Source organism: Haplochromis burtoni, unplaced genomic scaffold (assembly GCF_018398535.1).
Source record: "Haplochromis burtoni strain Fernald_Lab_line unplaced genomic scaffold, NCSU_Asbu1 Contig_227, whole genome shotgun sequence".
Lineage (NCBI taxonomy): Eukaryota > Metazoa > Chordata > Actinopteri > Cichliformes > Cichlidae > Haplochromis > Haplochromis burtoni.
This window is the reverse complement of record NW_024582588.1, coordinates 531,861-544,792: the sequence shown is the minus strand read 5'-3', so window position 1 is coordinate 544,792 and position 12,932 is coordinate 531,861. Positions and strand designations below refer to the sequence as shown.

Genomic DNA, 12,932 nt, shown 5'->3' with positions numbered 1-12,932 from the left:
ATATAAAAAAAAAAATGGAAGACTGTACTGGAACAAAGAAAAGGGAAAAGGGATGAAGTTTTAAATATAAAATGAAACTTTAAGGCAACATTGGGTTTATTTACTGCCACTTATTCTTACACGATAGCCTTGATGTTCTGACCTGCACTAATAAAGTTCAGTATCATGAGTTGAGAGGAGGGGGGAAAAAAACTTGACTTGGGCTCCAGAAAGATTTTGATCTGATCCTGAAGTAGCCATGTATTTATTAGCGGTTCACCATGATGGTGTGCTTCTGTTAATACTGGGCTAGTTTTTTTTATGGGGGGGACAAAACCTGTTGTCTTTAACAGTAAGAGCTTGGAGTCTTTAAAGGGAACTGATATTAGCCTACTGCATAAGAATTTATTTATTTAAGCTAGCTGACATGATGTAAGCCTGAGCATCTTTCATAAAGAGGCTTCAGAAGAGGAGCAACGCTTATTGTGGCAAGCTGGCTTGAATCACAAATAAGGATCAAATGTTCATATACTAAAACCAGACTTGCAGAGATGCTGAGCACAGGTCATAGCTCACCACTGAAGACAACACAGGACAAAAATGTACTGCAGAGCGGATGGAAAGAAACTATAAAATGAACAGATTATTTCAACCCATTTAAAAACTGAAGATGTGGTTTTACTGATCAATGGAGCAAGACAACCATGCAAGAGCACTCTTCTGTCATTTGTCGAGCTGGACAGCGAATCAGTCCAATCACATAAAACTGCTGGTTTTTGGTTCAGTCTGTATTTAAATGGTGACATGATGAATCTACAGATTTTATTTATCAAACAGTAACTTGTAATGGTAAACTCAAATTGTCTGTTAGCAGTTCCTCAACCTCATTTTAACATGAAAATGTTATAGTGAGTTTGCAGGGCATGAATGAATCCTGGAATGGCCCACGTTTAAATGATATGGACTGTGTGCACTTCATTTTTTAATTTTTTTTTTTTTCTTTAACATGAATGAAATCACTGTTATTCTAGCAATAAGGCAGCTTTATTCTGACTGAAGAACAGATTAGGGAAGGGGTTACCTGTTGTTTAATTTTGCTAAGAACGTTGACTTGATACTTTTTGTCAAATTCTTGATTATAGTCAAACTCAATGCATCTCTCATATGGTTAATTCAGTGGTTTAGTGACTCAACCCGTTCAGATACCTTGTGGAAGAAAATGAGTTGGTTGTGTTCAAACCATAACATTGAGTTATATGAAATTAGGCATGCATACAGTGTGCTTAGCATCAGCCCTATTGGCTTTTGCATTTTTCCATCCATCCATGTTTTACATGATCTCTGCTCCTATGTGTGTATGTTGGGGTTTTTTGTTTTGTTTTGGGGGTTTTTCTTCAATTCATGCTGGTGTTTGTCCTCCTAACAACAATCCTTCACTACAGCCTCAGATTATGATGCTTTTGTTCATTTTCCTGTAGATAAGATGACTGTAATTTTCTATAACACTGAAGACAGAAAGATAAGGGAACATTATTTTTTCGTTTCTAAGATTTCTTCCATTTCATCCTGCCCCTGCCAGCTTTCAAATGTTTTCAAGCTGTGGGACTGACTATTAGGGTTTGTATCGCTAGTCAAGTCATCATTTGATTATTTAACTGGATGTTAAACTGTTATGCCGAAAATCAATTGACATGTACAGATCAGTTTTTGTTAGGATTATATTAAGTTTGATTTGATTGTACAGATCTGTTAGGAAAAAAAAAATAAAAGTTCTTGAAAGTGGTTTCAAATCGTCTGGAAGCGCCTCGTTTTCTGTTTTCTTGTAGTATAAATTGTTTATACTGCTTTGGCATCATCTCAGTGTAGTGGTTAACACACACTGAGCATGAATCACAAAGATAACCACCGTTGTGATATTCTTCATCTGAGGTCTAAGATTATGTCAAGCCAGCTAAGAAAATTTGGCTTTGTTGAACTTAGTTTGTTGTATACTTGAATGGAACTGATACCATTGACTGATTCCCACGCTCACCTAAATAATTCTGGGACAATATAATTTAGTTTATACAGTCCCAATCAAAAGTTTAAGACTTGAAAAGACATCTGAAAAATGGCAAAAAAAATATCATACTTTGCATGGTTGGAGCTTAAGGATCCACGTAGAGCTTCAGCATGTAACAAGAATAAATGGGAGTGAGAAAACATTTCTTGAGCATGAAATTTATTGAAAACGTTTAAATTGAAACAGGCTGTTTTACAGCTGATCAAAAGTTTAGGACCATGTGCCTTTAAAAGGCCAAATCAGTGCAAAAATGTGAATTCATTGTCATTTTCTGTCATGTAGTCACACTGTCAGGATGTTGTGATGGCAAAGGCAAAAAAGCTTTCCCTTTTTGAACGTGGTCGGGTTGCTGAACTGCAATAGCAGGGTCTCTCGCAACGCACCATCGTTGCTGAGGTGGGACACAGTAAGACAGTAATTTGGATCTCCAAAAGTGGATTCTGTTCATCTGGACGTAGTGTTTTCAGTGGGAGAAATGTTTTGTCACTCATCCAAGTGAGTTCTTCAGTCATTGAAGACTGAAAAAGCTACATCCAGATGAACAGAATCCACTTTTGGAGATTTACTTACCTGGATGATTGAGCATGCATCAAGAAAGTAATTTGGAATTTCTTAAATGATCCTGAAGGTTATGGAATAAAAAGGTCAAGCGGAAGACGCCAAAATTTCACCAGCACTGAGATGAGATGGAGGATCCACTTTGCTGTGTCAAGACACTGGCTGATCCTTAATCCAAATTAGGGCCTTGACTGGTGCCGACTGCAGCCCCATAGCCATCAGACAGCATCTGAGACCGAAAGGCTTCAAAAACATGAAACGTCTTCAAAGGCTTTGACTCCTTGAACGCCACAGAACTGACCGTTTGGACTTTGCACCAAACATGAGACATGAAAGGTGGAAGAAAGTTTTCAAATCAAATCAAATCAAATCACTTTTATTGTCACATCACATGTGCAGGCACACTGGCACAGCACATGCGAGTGAAATTCTTGTGTGCGAGCCCCACAAGCAACAGAGATGTGCAAACACAACAACACAAACGAGCAAAATACAAGAATGGCTACATCTGAAACTAATAAATATATGTACAATATATAATAGTATATGCATTTCTGGATGTGTATACTAAATATTTTCCTACGTGTGTGTGTGTGTATACACATTTTTACAAATTAAATAGTAAAAAAATAAAAATAAAAATAATAATAATAATAAAATATATAAAATATACAGAGTGAGACATGTGCAAAACAGTGGCATTACTGTACAGTATGGAGTGCATAATGTTAAAGTTCCAGTAGTGAAGGTGAGGTGTCTATGAAGTGTTCAGCAGTCTGATGGCCTGATGGAAGAAGCTGTCTCTCAGTCTGCTGGTTCAGGACCGGATGCTGCAGAACCTCCTTCCTGATGGAAGTAGTCTGAACAGTTTATGGCTGGGGTGACTGGAGTCCTTGATGATCCTCCCCGCTTTCCTCAGGCACCGCTTCCTGTAGATGTCTTGGAGGGAGGGAAGCTCACCTCCAATTATCCGTTCAGAGCACCGCACTACTCGCTGGAGAGCTTTGCAGTTGTAGGCGGTGCTGTTGCCATACCAGGTGGTGATGCATCCAGTGAGGATGCTCTCAATGGCGCAGTGATAGAAGGTCCTGAGGATGCGGGGGCTCATGCCGAATCTTTTCAGTCTCCTGTTTTATTCTCTGTTGAGGAAAATGTAACCTTGATGGTCCTGATGGTTTCCAAGGTTACTGGCATTACAAGCAAATCCCACCAAAGATGTTTTCTACACAACACAGTGGAGGGGGCGCCATAATGGTCTGGGTTGCTTTTTCTTCAGTGGAACAGTGGAGCTTCAGGAAGTGCGGGGGCATCAAACGGCCGCTAGCTATGAAGAGAACATCCCTCATGACTGAGGGCCCTCATCTGTGTGGTAACGACTGGGTTTTTCAACAGGACAACGCTATAGTACACAATGCCCGCAGGACAAGAGACTTCTTCCAGGAGAATACCATCACTCTTTAGGCCCATCCTGCGTGTTCCCCTGATCTAAATCCAGTTGAGAACCTTTGGGGACGGATGGCAAGGAAAGTTTACAAAAATGGACAACAGTTCCAGACAGTAGATGCCTTTCTTGCAGCAGTCTTCGCCACCTGGAGAAATGTTCCCATTCACCTCATGGAAACGCTTGCATCAACCATAATTAACTTTAGATGTGATCAACAATAACGGTGGAGCTACTCATTACTGAGTTCATGTTTTGAACTCTGATTGCTGTTTTGGGGGGGTTTATGGGTTTTTTTGGAGGTGTGGTCCTAAACTTTTGATCAGCTGTAAAACAGCCTGTTTCAGTTTAAGCGTTGTTTATGATAAATTGCATGCTTAATAAAATGTTTTTCTCACTCTCATTTCTTCTTGGACCTTGTTAAGATCCAACCATGCAAAATATGATTTTTTGCCATTTTTCAAGTGGTCTTAAACTTTTGATCAGGACTGTATCTATCTGACGCTGCCAGGTTGCACCTCAGACTCAAGGAGTCTGAGGTGGTCCACATGTCGCTAAATTTAAGTATCATCTCATGAGGATTTGGCTCAGGCATGCATACATACAAGCATGTGGGCTCCATACAAACTACTGTGCAACATTTTAAGTTGTGGCAACGCTGGATCTTTTTTTTCTTTTTCTTTTTTACTTCAATTTTCAAGGTGTCTTTGAATTCAGCCCTCTGTAGATTGATCACTTTAATTTCCTGACTTTTGTTCCTAACATTATCCAGTCCATATACAACATGATTTCAAGGTTCAAGGTGAACCTTGAAATCATGTTGTATTGATTGATTGATTTCTCCCACCCCTTTACGATCTGATGTGTTTTGTGAAATTATGTTTTGTGAAGTGATTGATAGCTTAGCAACAGGAGTAACAGCTCAATGTGGTTGAAAGTTTGAATCTGAAACAAAAGGTTGTGAATAATCAGCTAAAATAGTTTGCCCAACGTTTTAAGAAATAGAGCTAAAGCTATCGATGATAAAGGACGAAAGAGTTAAAAAAATATTTATGTTAGACACCAACATCTAGCTGAAACTGAATAAACCAGAGGATGGATATTTTGATCCCAAAGGGTGACTGCTGAATTCTTTTGACGTACAATTGTGAGCAAAATTAAGTCATACAGTCTGTTCCTCAAAATGTTAATACCCACAAGTCAGACAAGCAACAGCCAAATGTTAATTATTCAGTTAATAGTAGCTTTGAGTCTCTGGCCAATCTTGTTAAAAAAAAACATCAGCTCGCTTGAAACTTGCAAAACAAATTCACGATGTTTATTGTTATTTTGCATACCAGTTCATGATGTGGTTTCAGGTAAGTTATGAACGCCAGTCTGGGAGACAGAAACTATGGTGTTTTGCTCTTCAAACACAAGACTGGTCGCATCTGAAAATCTTGATTTAAATTGACGCTTTTCCAGTCTTTCCACATTTCTTTCTGTTCCATAAGCTACTTCAGCTCAAATTTATCTGTTTCGGTCTTGCAGTATCTCAAATACACATTTTTCATCATGTAAGACATCGAAAGACTTTATGATGAAAGAAATTTTCAATCTACACCAGAGTTACACTCCACAAATAAGATAACTCTTTGTTGTCACTGCACAGTCATACTTAGTACAACGAAACTGGAAAACTGTCCCATGTCGGCACTAAGCACTACTAAACACAACATGGAAGAAACTGAAGTTGGTGAAAATATGTTGTGTTTTTTTTTTTGTAAATTACCTTCCCTGTTAACACTTAAAGTAATTGATATATTATTTCTTAAATGTTTTAACAAATAATATTGCACAGGTATGGGTATGTCTTTTAGTTTGAAGATCAGCGTATTTCATGGCTAACGTAATACATCCGGTAGCCAGCTGAATTTTAACGTCATTTCTGCTGGTACGTGTGTAGCTACTATATTCCCGCAGCTATAGTTCTAATGTTAAAAGCTGCTGTCCTGCTGGTCAGCTGTTCTTCCTCTATCGCGTGGAGCATTGTGTGGATACTGTCTGTTTAACCGGACATCGGGGTCTCTGTGAGTTTTCCAAGCATTGCTCTTATGTTTTTTTTTTACCCCATGTCGAAGGACAAGTTTAAAAGACATAGCTTTAACTGTCGGATTGTTGTGTATGCTTGCTTACTTTACCGCTTATCTTTGTAAACAGCAGCTTGGCGATTTCTTAAAATGTTGTTTTGAACAGTATGATTTCTTGCGAGGGAAATGTACTACGTGTTCTTTTAGCATCTGAAATCCGATGAAACATTTTGAAAGTGTCTTAATTTAGGTTTGATGATGCGACTGCGAATCACTTACCGAGGCCTTGGAATGACGATTCCCTGCTCTGAGGACCCTATGTACCTGGTAGTGATTAGTTAGCCAATACAGCTAACATATCGGTGCTAACCCTAGTTTAATTAAAGGGAGCTTAGAATGTTACCCAGTGTTGCCTAAAGTAACACCCCCGCCGTTTTTCACTGAAATTGCGTTAGGATAAAGACTTAATATTGCGAGCAAAATATACATTGAGAGTTGGACCGTTAGCTAGTTAGCAGCGACCTAGTCTGTTTAGAGCACATATAAACCCTGCTACGGTACAGCAGCAGCGATATCAGACCCCCATTAAAAAGCTGTGCTACATTCTAAACTTCTGAGGTTTTAACAAGTGACAGTCCACGGTTTCATTGGTCTGACCCCGTTTGAATGTGCATGAACTCCACATTTGGGCTGCATTGAACTGGATTTATCAGTTCAAAATATAGGAGTCTCAGCGCAGTTGCTGATGGAGCATAGGGTTCATCCGTTATTACCGCGAACACCCGTCAGCCTTTATGAACGCATCTGCTGTTGTACTATCAACATATCTGTAATTTCTGCTAGGGCTGCAACTGTCAATTTTTTATTTTTAGTAATCGGCTAGTCTTTGGATTAATCCATCAATTAATCGAGTAATTGGATAAAAATAAATTTTGCGCTATTAATGAGCAATAATGAATATTAAAAATAGAATAGAATAGCCTTTTCTTGTCATTGCACATGCATAACGAAATTGTAGATGCTCCGTTCAAACTATGCATGGATAAAAATATAAATGGTAGGACAGTAAGAATAAATAACAAAACAAGAGGAATATATACAAAGCAGGAGAAATGCACACGTTAGAGGACAGAAAGAAAAAACACAGGTACTTCAAAATGAGCTGTTAGAAATGGCAATGTTTTAATAATTTAACTGCACAACAACATCTGTTAAAACAACTAATATAGTATTTTGTTGTATTAAAATAGTTGTTGTTGTTTTTTTAAAGAAAACATTTTCGTAAATGCAAAAATAAATAAATAATCTCAAGTATGGTAATATAAAATAATATATACATGCAACGAAAACTAAGGCATAAAATAAAATTGCCTGTACAGCTCGGTGATTAGCACATTTGCCTCACAGCAAGAAGGTCCTGAGTAACTATGTGTTAGACTGGGCACCCAGACCTGTACCCTGCCTCTGCCACCATGACAAGGATAAGCGGAAGAAAGTGGATGGATGTCTTCTTGGAAGGCTTTCTTACATTAATATGTTGCAAAAATAGTTTTGTGTTGCATCTGCTGGATGACATAGATTAAGTGTGTTTTCATATGTATGTGTTTTGTGCATGTGTTTCTGCGTATTTAAGTGTGTATGTGAATATGAGAGTTTGTGTGTCTGTAAGCCTTAAAAGAGTGTGTGTGGTGGCTGCAATGAAGAAAAGCAAGCATATCAGCATTCTGAAGTTTGCCCTGTGCATTGATGTATAATTTTTTTGCTGTTGAACGGACATTATGATGGTGTAGATGTTAATAATGTTAATAATAATTCACTGTCCAAACTAACAGCCCCAGGTCACTGGCTCAGAGTTTTTTGGGGGAAGAAGCTGTTGTGAGATAATATTTGATATTATTTCACTTTAAATCTGTAAAATAACTTTACAAAAGCCTTGAAATAAATATGGTCTAAACTCACAAAATATGGTCTCTAAACTCGCCCCTGTTTATTGCAGGTGTCGCAGGTCACTGAGATGGAAAGTGGGACTTCTGCCGTCAGCCTTCAGCAAGCGGCGTAATTAACTTAGTCTGATACACGGTTTAACCGTCCATCTGCATATTTTAAAGATATCCCACTTACGTGGCTTTATTTTACATTTTTGCTGTGTAAAACAAATGGTGGAGTATACAGCTACAAAGTTTGCTTTTCTTCACGTCAGAGTTCCACCTCTCAGCTCTTCGTGATGTAAACAGACTCTGGCTCCATGTTAAACTATGCTAGAGTCATCGTCGCTGCTGCTGCTGCTCTGTCAGTCTGTTGGAAAAACTGTGTGGGCTTAATATTGTGAAACTTTTTATTCACATGCTACTCCTACATATGGTTGTATTCCAAGTCTGTTTTTAGTCACAAATGTTACAGAGTGATGTATCAATCGAAGCAAATAATTTGTGTCAAGGATTTTTTTATAATACAGTTATTTGAATTACTAGATGACTGGTTGCTACACTAATATCTGCACAGTTCAAATAACTGTGTCTGCACAGGACAGGGCTGTAGATTAACATTGTTAGCTCATAGTACTGGTGGTAACAAGGTTGCCAGTTTTGTAGCACAGAGCAAAAAGTTGTAGTGCAAGCATGAAATGTGGTGTTTTTTTAACATTGTGTCTTTTAAATATCTTGTTTGACATGACATAAGAATTGTTTGATTTTCTCCTTTTTTGCTGCTTCTGAGCAGTAGTGACAAAATAAAAGCTGTGCCTTAGCATCGTAAATCAGCCATGGAAAGTCATGTTTTCACTTGCTGTTGTACTTTTAAACCTTTCCTTTTCTTTCAGACGTACCTTCATTTGGTGCAGGTTGTGTGTTTGTTTTGTCCTGATGGGCGGGTTTTCTTTTAAAGGTTAGAAATATTGCTCTATTCTTTTCAGCGTGAAAATACGCTTCCAAATTCCAACTCCTTTTATAAGGACCCCCACACAAGATCACTTGGGGTCACTGCACCGGGTGTTCTGATTACCACAGGGATCACTGTTGCCTTCACCCTCCATATCTTCTTCAGTTCTTCTCTGAGGCCTTGGTACTTCTTGAGCTTCTCGTGTTCCTTTTTCCTTATGTTGCTGTAACTCAGTATAACAATCACTACGGCCATCTTCCTCTACTTGTCTACCACTCCTATGTGCAGGTTGGTTAGCCATCATCGGTTTGTCTGTCTGTATCTGAAGTCCCACAGGATCTTAGCTCGTCATTCTCAACCACCCTAGGAGGCGTGTCCCATTTTGACCTCAGGACTTCTAGGTTATACTCTGCACAGATGTTCCTGTTCACTATGCTGGCCGCTTGGCAGCATTCCACGTATGCTCTGCCTGCTAGCATCTGGCACCCTGCTGTTATGAGCTGGATTGTCTCGGGAGCATCTTTACACAGCCTGCACCTGGGATCTTGCCTGCTGTGGTAGACCCCAGCCTCTAACAATCTTCTGCTCAGAGCTCGATTTCTCGTTCACTTCTTTCATACAGCTTGATGTCAGATATGTAGAGGAGGTGGCTGACGATTGCTCCATTCTGTAGTCTGTATCCGTAGCCAGTCTTGCAGTGATCTCACTGAGGGATTCAGGCCTATGCAGAACAGCAGTGGGGGCAGGTTATCTCCTTGGTAGATCCCACACTTGATGTTGACTTGTGCAGTTGGCTTGAAGTTGACCTCTAGTATTGTTCGCCCCATCTCCTGAAGGCATCAAAACTATGAATGAACAGATATGGAATTATGTAGTAAACACCCCTGTTCACTTCAATTTAAAATAGGATGGCTGCTGCCAGCTAGTTGCAGCATTTCCGAACCGTAATCATATACAGGTCTCACTACTATCTTGTGAACTGCTGCCATCCTTCTGTCACAAGTCACCCTGACACTACTCATCTCCACTCATTCCATGATGCCTGCACTCTCTTTTTATATTTCTGATGCACTCCTGGTTCTTTTTCCATGGTTTATCCCAGGTATCTACCTTCACTACCTCTACTCCTTGGATGTTGACCTTTTCACCTGTCTCCGTCTGAAGCTGGTTTTATGGTCGAGCAGAAGCGGTGTGTTTATTGTCAGCTTCAGTCCGGGCCCCTCTGCCTGCAGGGAGCTCTGCTGTCAGATGGAGGCAGTGTAGAAGATATGCAGGCCACTTTTGCTCGTGTTGTTAGTCTGTCAGGCAGCCTCGGAGAAGAGCAAATATGTAACATCCGAAAAAAAGTGAAGTGAAACAGAGTGTTAGAAATAATGAAACGTGTCCACTGCAGCCCTCATTTGTGCTTTTCAAGCTGTTTTTTGATCTTTGAAGTTCTTTTTTTCTCCTCAGTTCTCCTTTTCCCAGTAAACTCCACTATACCATAAAACCAGCTTTATGTATACTCATGTATTTGGTTTTGCTCCTACTGACTTTCATTCCTCTTCTCTCCATTTCATACCTCCACCTCTCCAGGCTCTCTTGCAGCTGCTCCTTGCTCGCTGCAGATCACAATGACACCTGTGAACATCATAGTCCATGGAGTATCATACTATCACCACTGTAAACAAGAAAAGGTTAGAACCATTTTGTTATTCCACTCTTACCAGCCACCATCTGTTCCTCCCAGCTCTTCAAGTACATGTTTACCTTTGCCATTTAATTTTTTCCCCTGCAAAATCCACTTCCATATGTCCTTCCTCATGTTAACATCATACCTAGCCAACACCTCATCACCTTTGTTCCCTTTATCTACATGTCCATTGATGTAAGCTCCAGTCATCACTCATCTACCCAGGGACATTTTTTGTTACTTCATCCAACTTAAGCCTCGATTATGCTTTCCATGTCCACAAGTCTGCTGCCTGGTTTTAAGTGACATAAATTTTATAATAAGAAAGTAAAGGTGGGGCTTCGTACCAGTTTCCCATCTGTTCTTTGTGACCAAGCGGACTTGTCCAGAGAATTTCTATAACTGTGCACCAGCTACACGTGCCCAGGTGCTGAACTTCCAACCCAGTATCATCTCAAAGCATGTAACAGACATGCTGGCCCACCTTGTGGATGTCACATGAAATGGACCCACATACAGAAGTTGCAGTGAGCTGCAGTACAAGCCGTGGTGATATTCTATTTCAAGCCAATGTGAAAACAAATGATTAAAGAGATATTACTCATACATTTAAATGTAAACAAATATCAGCCACCTAGCTTAATCTTACCTGACATAGAAGAAGCCTGAAATGTAGTCAGTAGTGACTTGCTGGCTGTAAATATTTAATCTCCCCCTGGTGAGACTGCAGCTTCTGTATGCGTGCTCTCCAGAATTCCTGATAATGAGCAAGAGACACAAGTCTATGTTGTCTTAATATTATGTTAGCAAATACATTTTTATACTTAATTTTCTTACATAGGCAATTTACTGTCTCACAGCTGCTTTTTAAAAATGCATTATGTACGAGAACCTAGGAGTAGTAACTTTGTTAACACCCTTATGCCAAAATCACCTTACAACCTGGAGGGGTCCCCAGTGATGCTGGATATTTCCTGAGATGCAGCATATGGACATTAGTAATACAATACAGCTTCATTTCCTTCTAACTGATTGAACTAACTTTAAATTTATTAAAAATGGCCAAATACTTATTACCACCTCTTTCTAAGATGATCCTGTCTGCTCTCTCTGCAGGTGGCGGCTGTCATGTAGTTAGGCCTTTTACTTCATGGATTTTGAGTCTTGAGGATTTTGAACATTTAGTTTTTGTCACTATTTGTCTAAGTTCCTAGACATTCTATCATACACTTAATCATGTGTAATGCAGTCCAATAATAAATAGAACTAGGTTGGGAAAATTCTTGTTTTTCTAAACTCCAATCAAAATGCAATTTGTGTTAGAATGAGAGACTGACCGAGAAAGTAGTAAAAGCAAGTAAAACCAAAGGGGCCAAAGTGCTTGTGCTGGTAACAGAAGAGCCACCCTGTCAGTAGGTTGGCAGCGCCTGAGGTAGCCAGGGCGTGAGGATGACTAGCTTGTTTAAACGCAGTAGCAGCAATGGAGGCTCCAGAAGCAGCGGAAATGGAGGTGGGGGTGGCAGTGGACAGGGGCAGCTTAACAATAGCAGGCCAAGCCGACAGGTCAGACGCCTGGAGTTCAACCAGGCCATGGAGGACTTCAAGACCATGTTCCCCTCTATGGACTATGAGGTGATAGAGTGTGTGCTGCGATCTAACAATGGAGCTGTGGATGCTACCATCGACCAGCTGCTGCAAATGAGCATTGACGGACAAGGCTCAGATGACAGCTCAGACTCGGATGACAGCATCCCACCAGAGGTCAGTGGAAAGGGTCCAAGGGTACAAACACCAATACCTGCTGAGCTTGACTGGCTGTCAGTGCTGGCACTGTAAACCAAAGCATCCCCTGCATTTAAATTGCACATTAGGGTTCTGGTGATGACCAGGCTTTTACAGTGTTCATGTTTGGATTTGCACATGTTTTGCATTCAGAAACGTGAGCAAGAAATGTGACGTTTTGAGAAACATGCGCATCCAATGTATATAATGCAAAAGCACAATATTATGATGTTTGAACTTTCTTTGATGGTACAGAGCATAGTGGCTCAAATCACATGATAATGGCAAGGCAACAGATGGTAAAATGCATCTAGGAATACAGTAATAACCAGGTTTAAAGTTCAAGTGTTTAAGTTCCATGTGAAGGGATTAAAGGTTACAAAAATCAAAGTATGGGAAGTTTTAAAAACCAGGTTGCTATCTAACAGGATACCTGTAAAAGCAGTCACTGAAAATTTCAAGATGGCTCTGAAAAAAGAATGAATACATGTG

The 12,932-nt window shown here is 39.8% G+C and overlaps 1 protein-coding gene across 5 annotated transcripts in view; it reads left to right on the top strand.

Moving 5' to 3' along the window:
- The first annotated feature begins 5,956 nt into the window (after window positions 1–5,956).
- The window catches only part of cuedc1b (CUE domain containing 1b), a 33,271-nt gene continuing 26,295 nt past the window's right edge, over window positions 5,957–12,932 (top strand). For 4 of the 5 annotated variants that reach the window (XM_014338358.2, XM_005937141.3, XM_005937142.3 and 1 more), the window contains exons 1-3: window positions 5,957–6,109; window positions 10,562–10,662; window positions 11,775–12,419. In XM_014338358.2, coding sequence (XP_014193844.1) covers window positions 12,108–12,419 — 312 coding nt within the window. In that variant the 5' untranslated portion in view covers window positions 5,957–6,109; window positions 10,562–10,662; window positions 11,775–12,107. The remainder of the gene's footprint in view (window positions 6,110–10,561; window positions 10,663–11,774; window positions 12,420–12,932) is intronic. The other variant, XM_005937140.3, reaches the window with a different exon arrangement.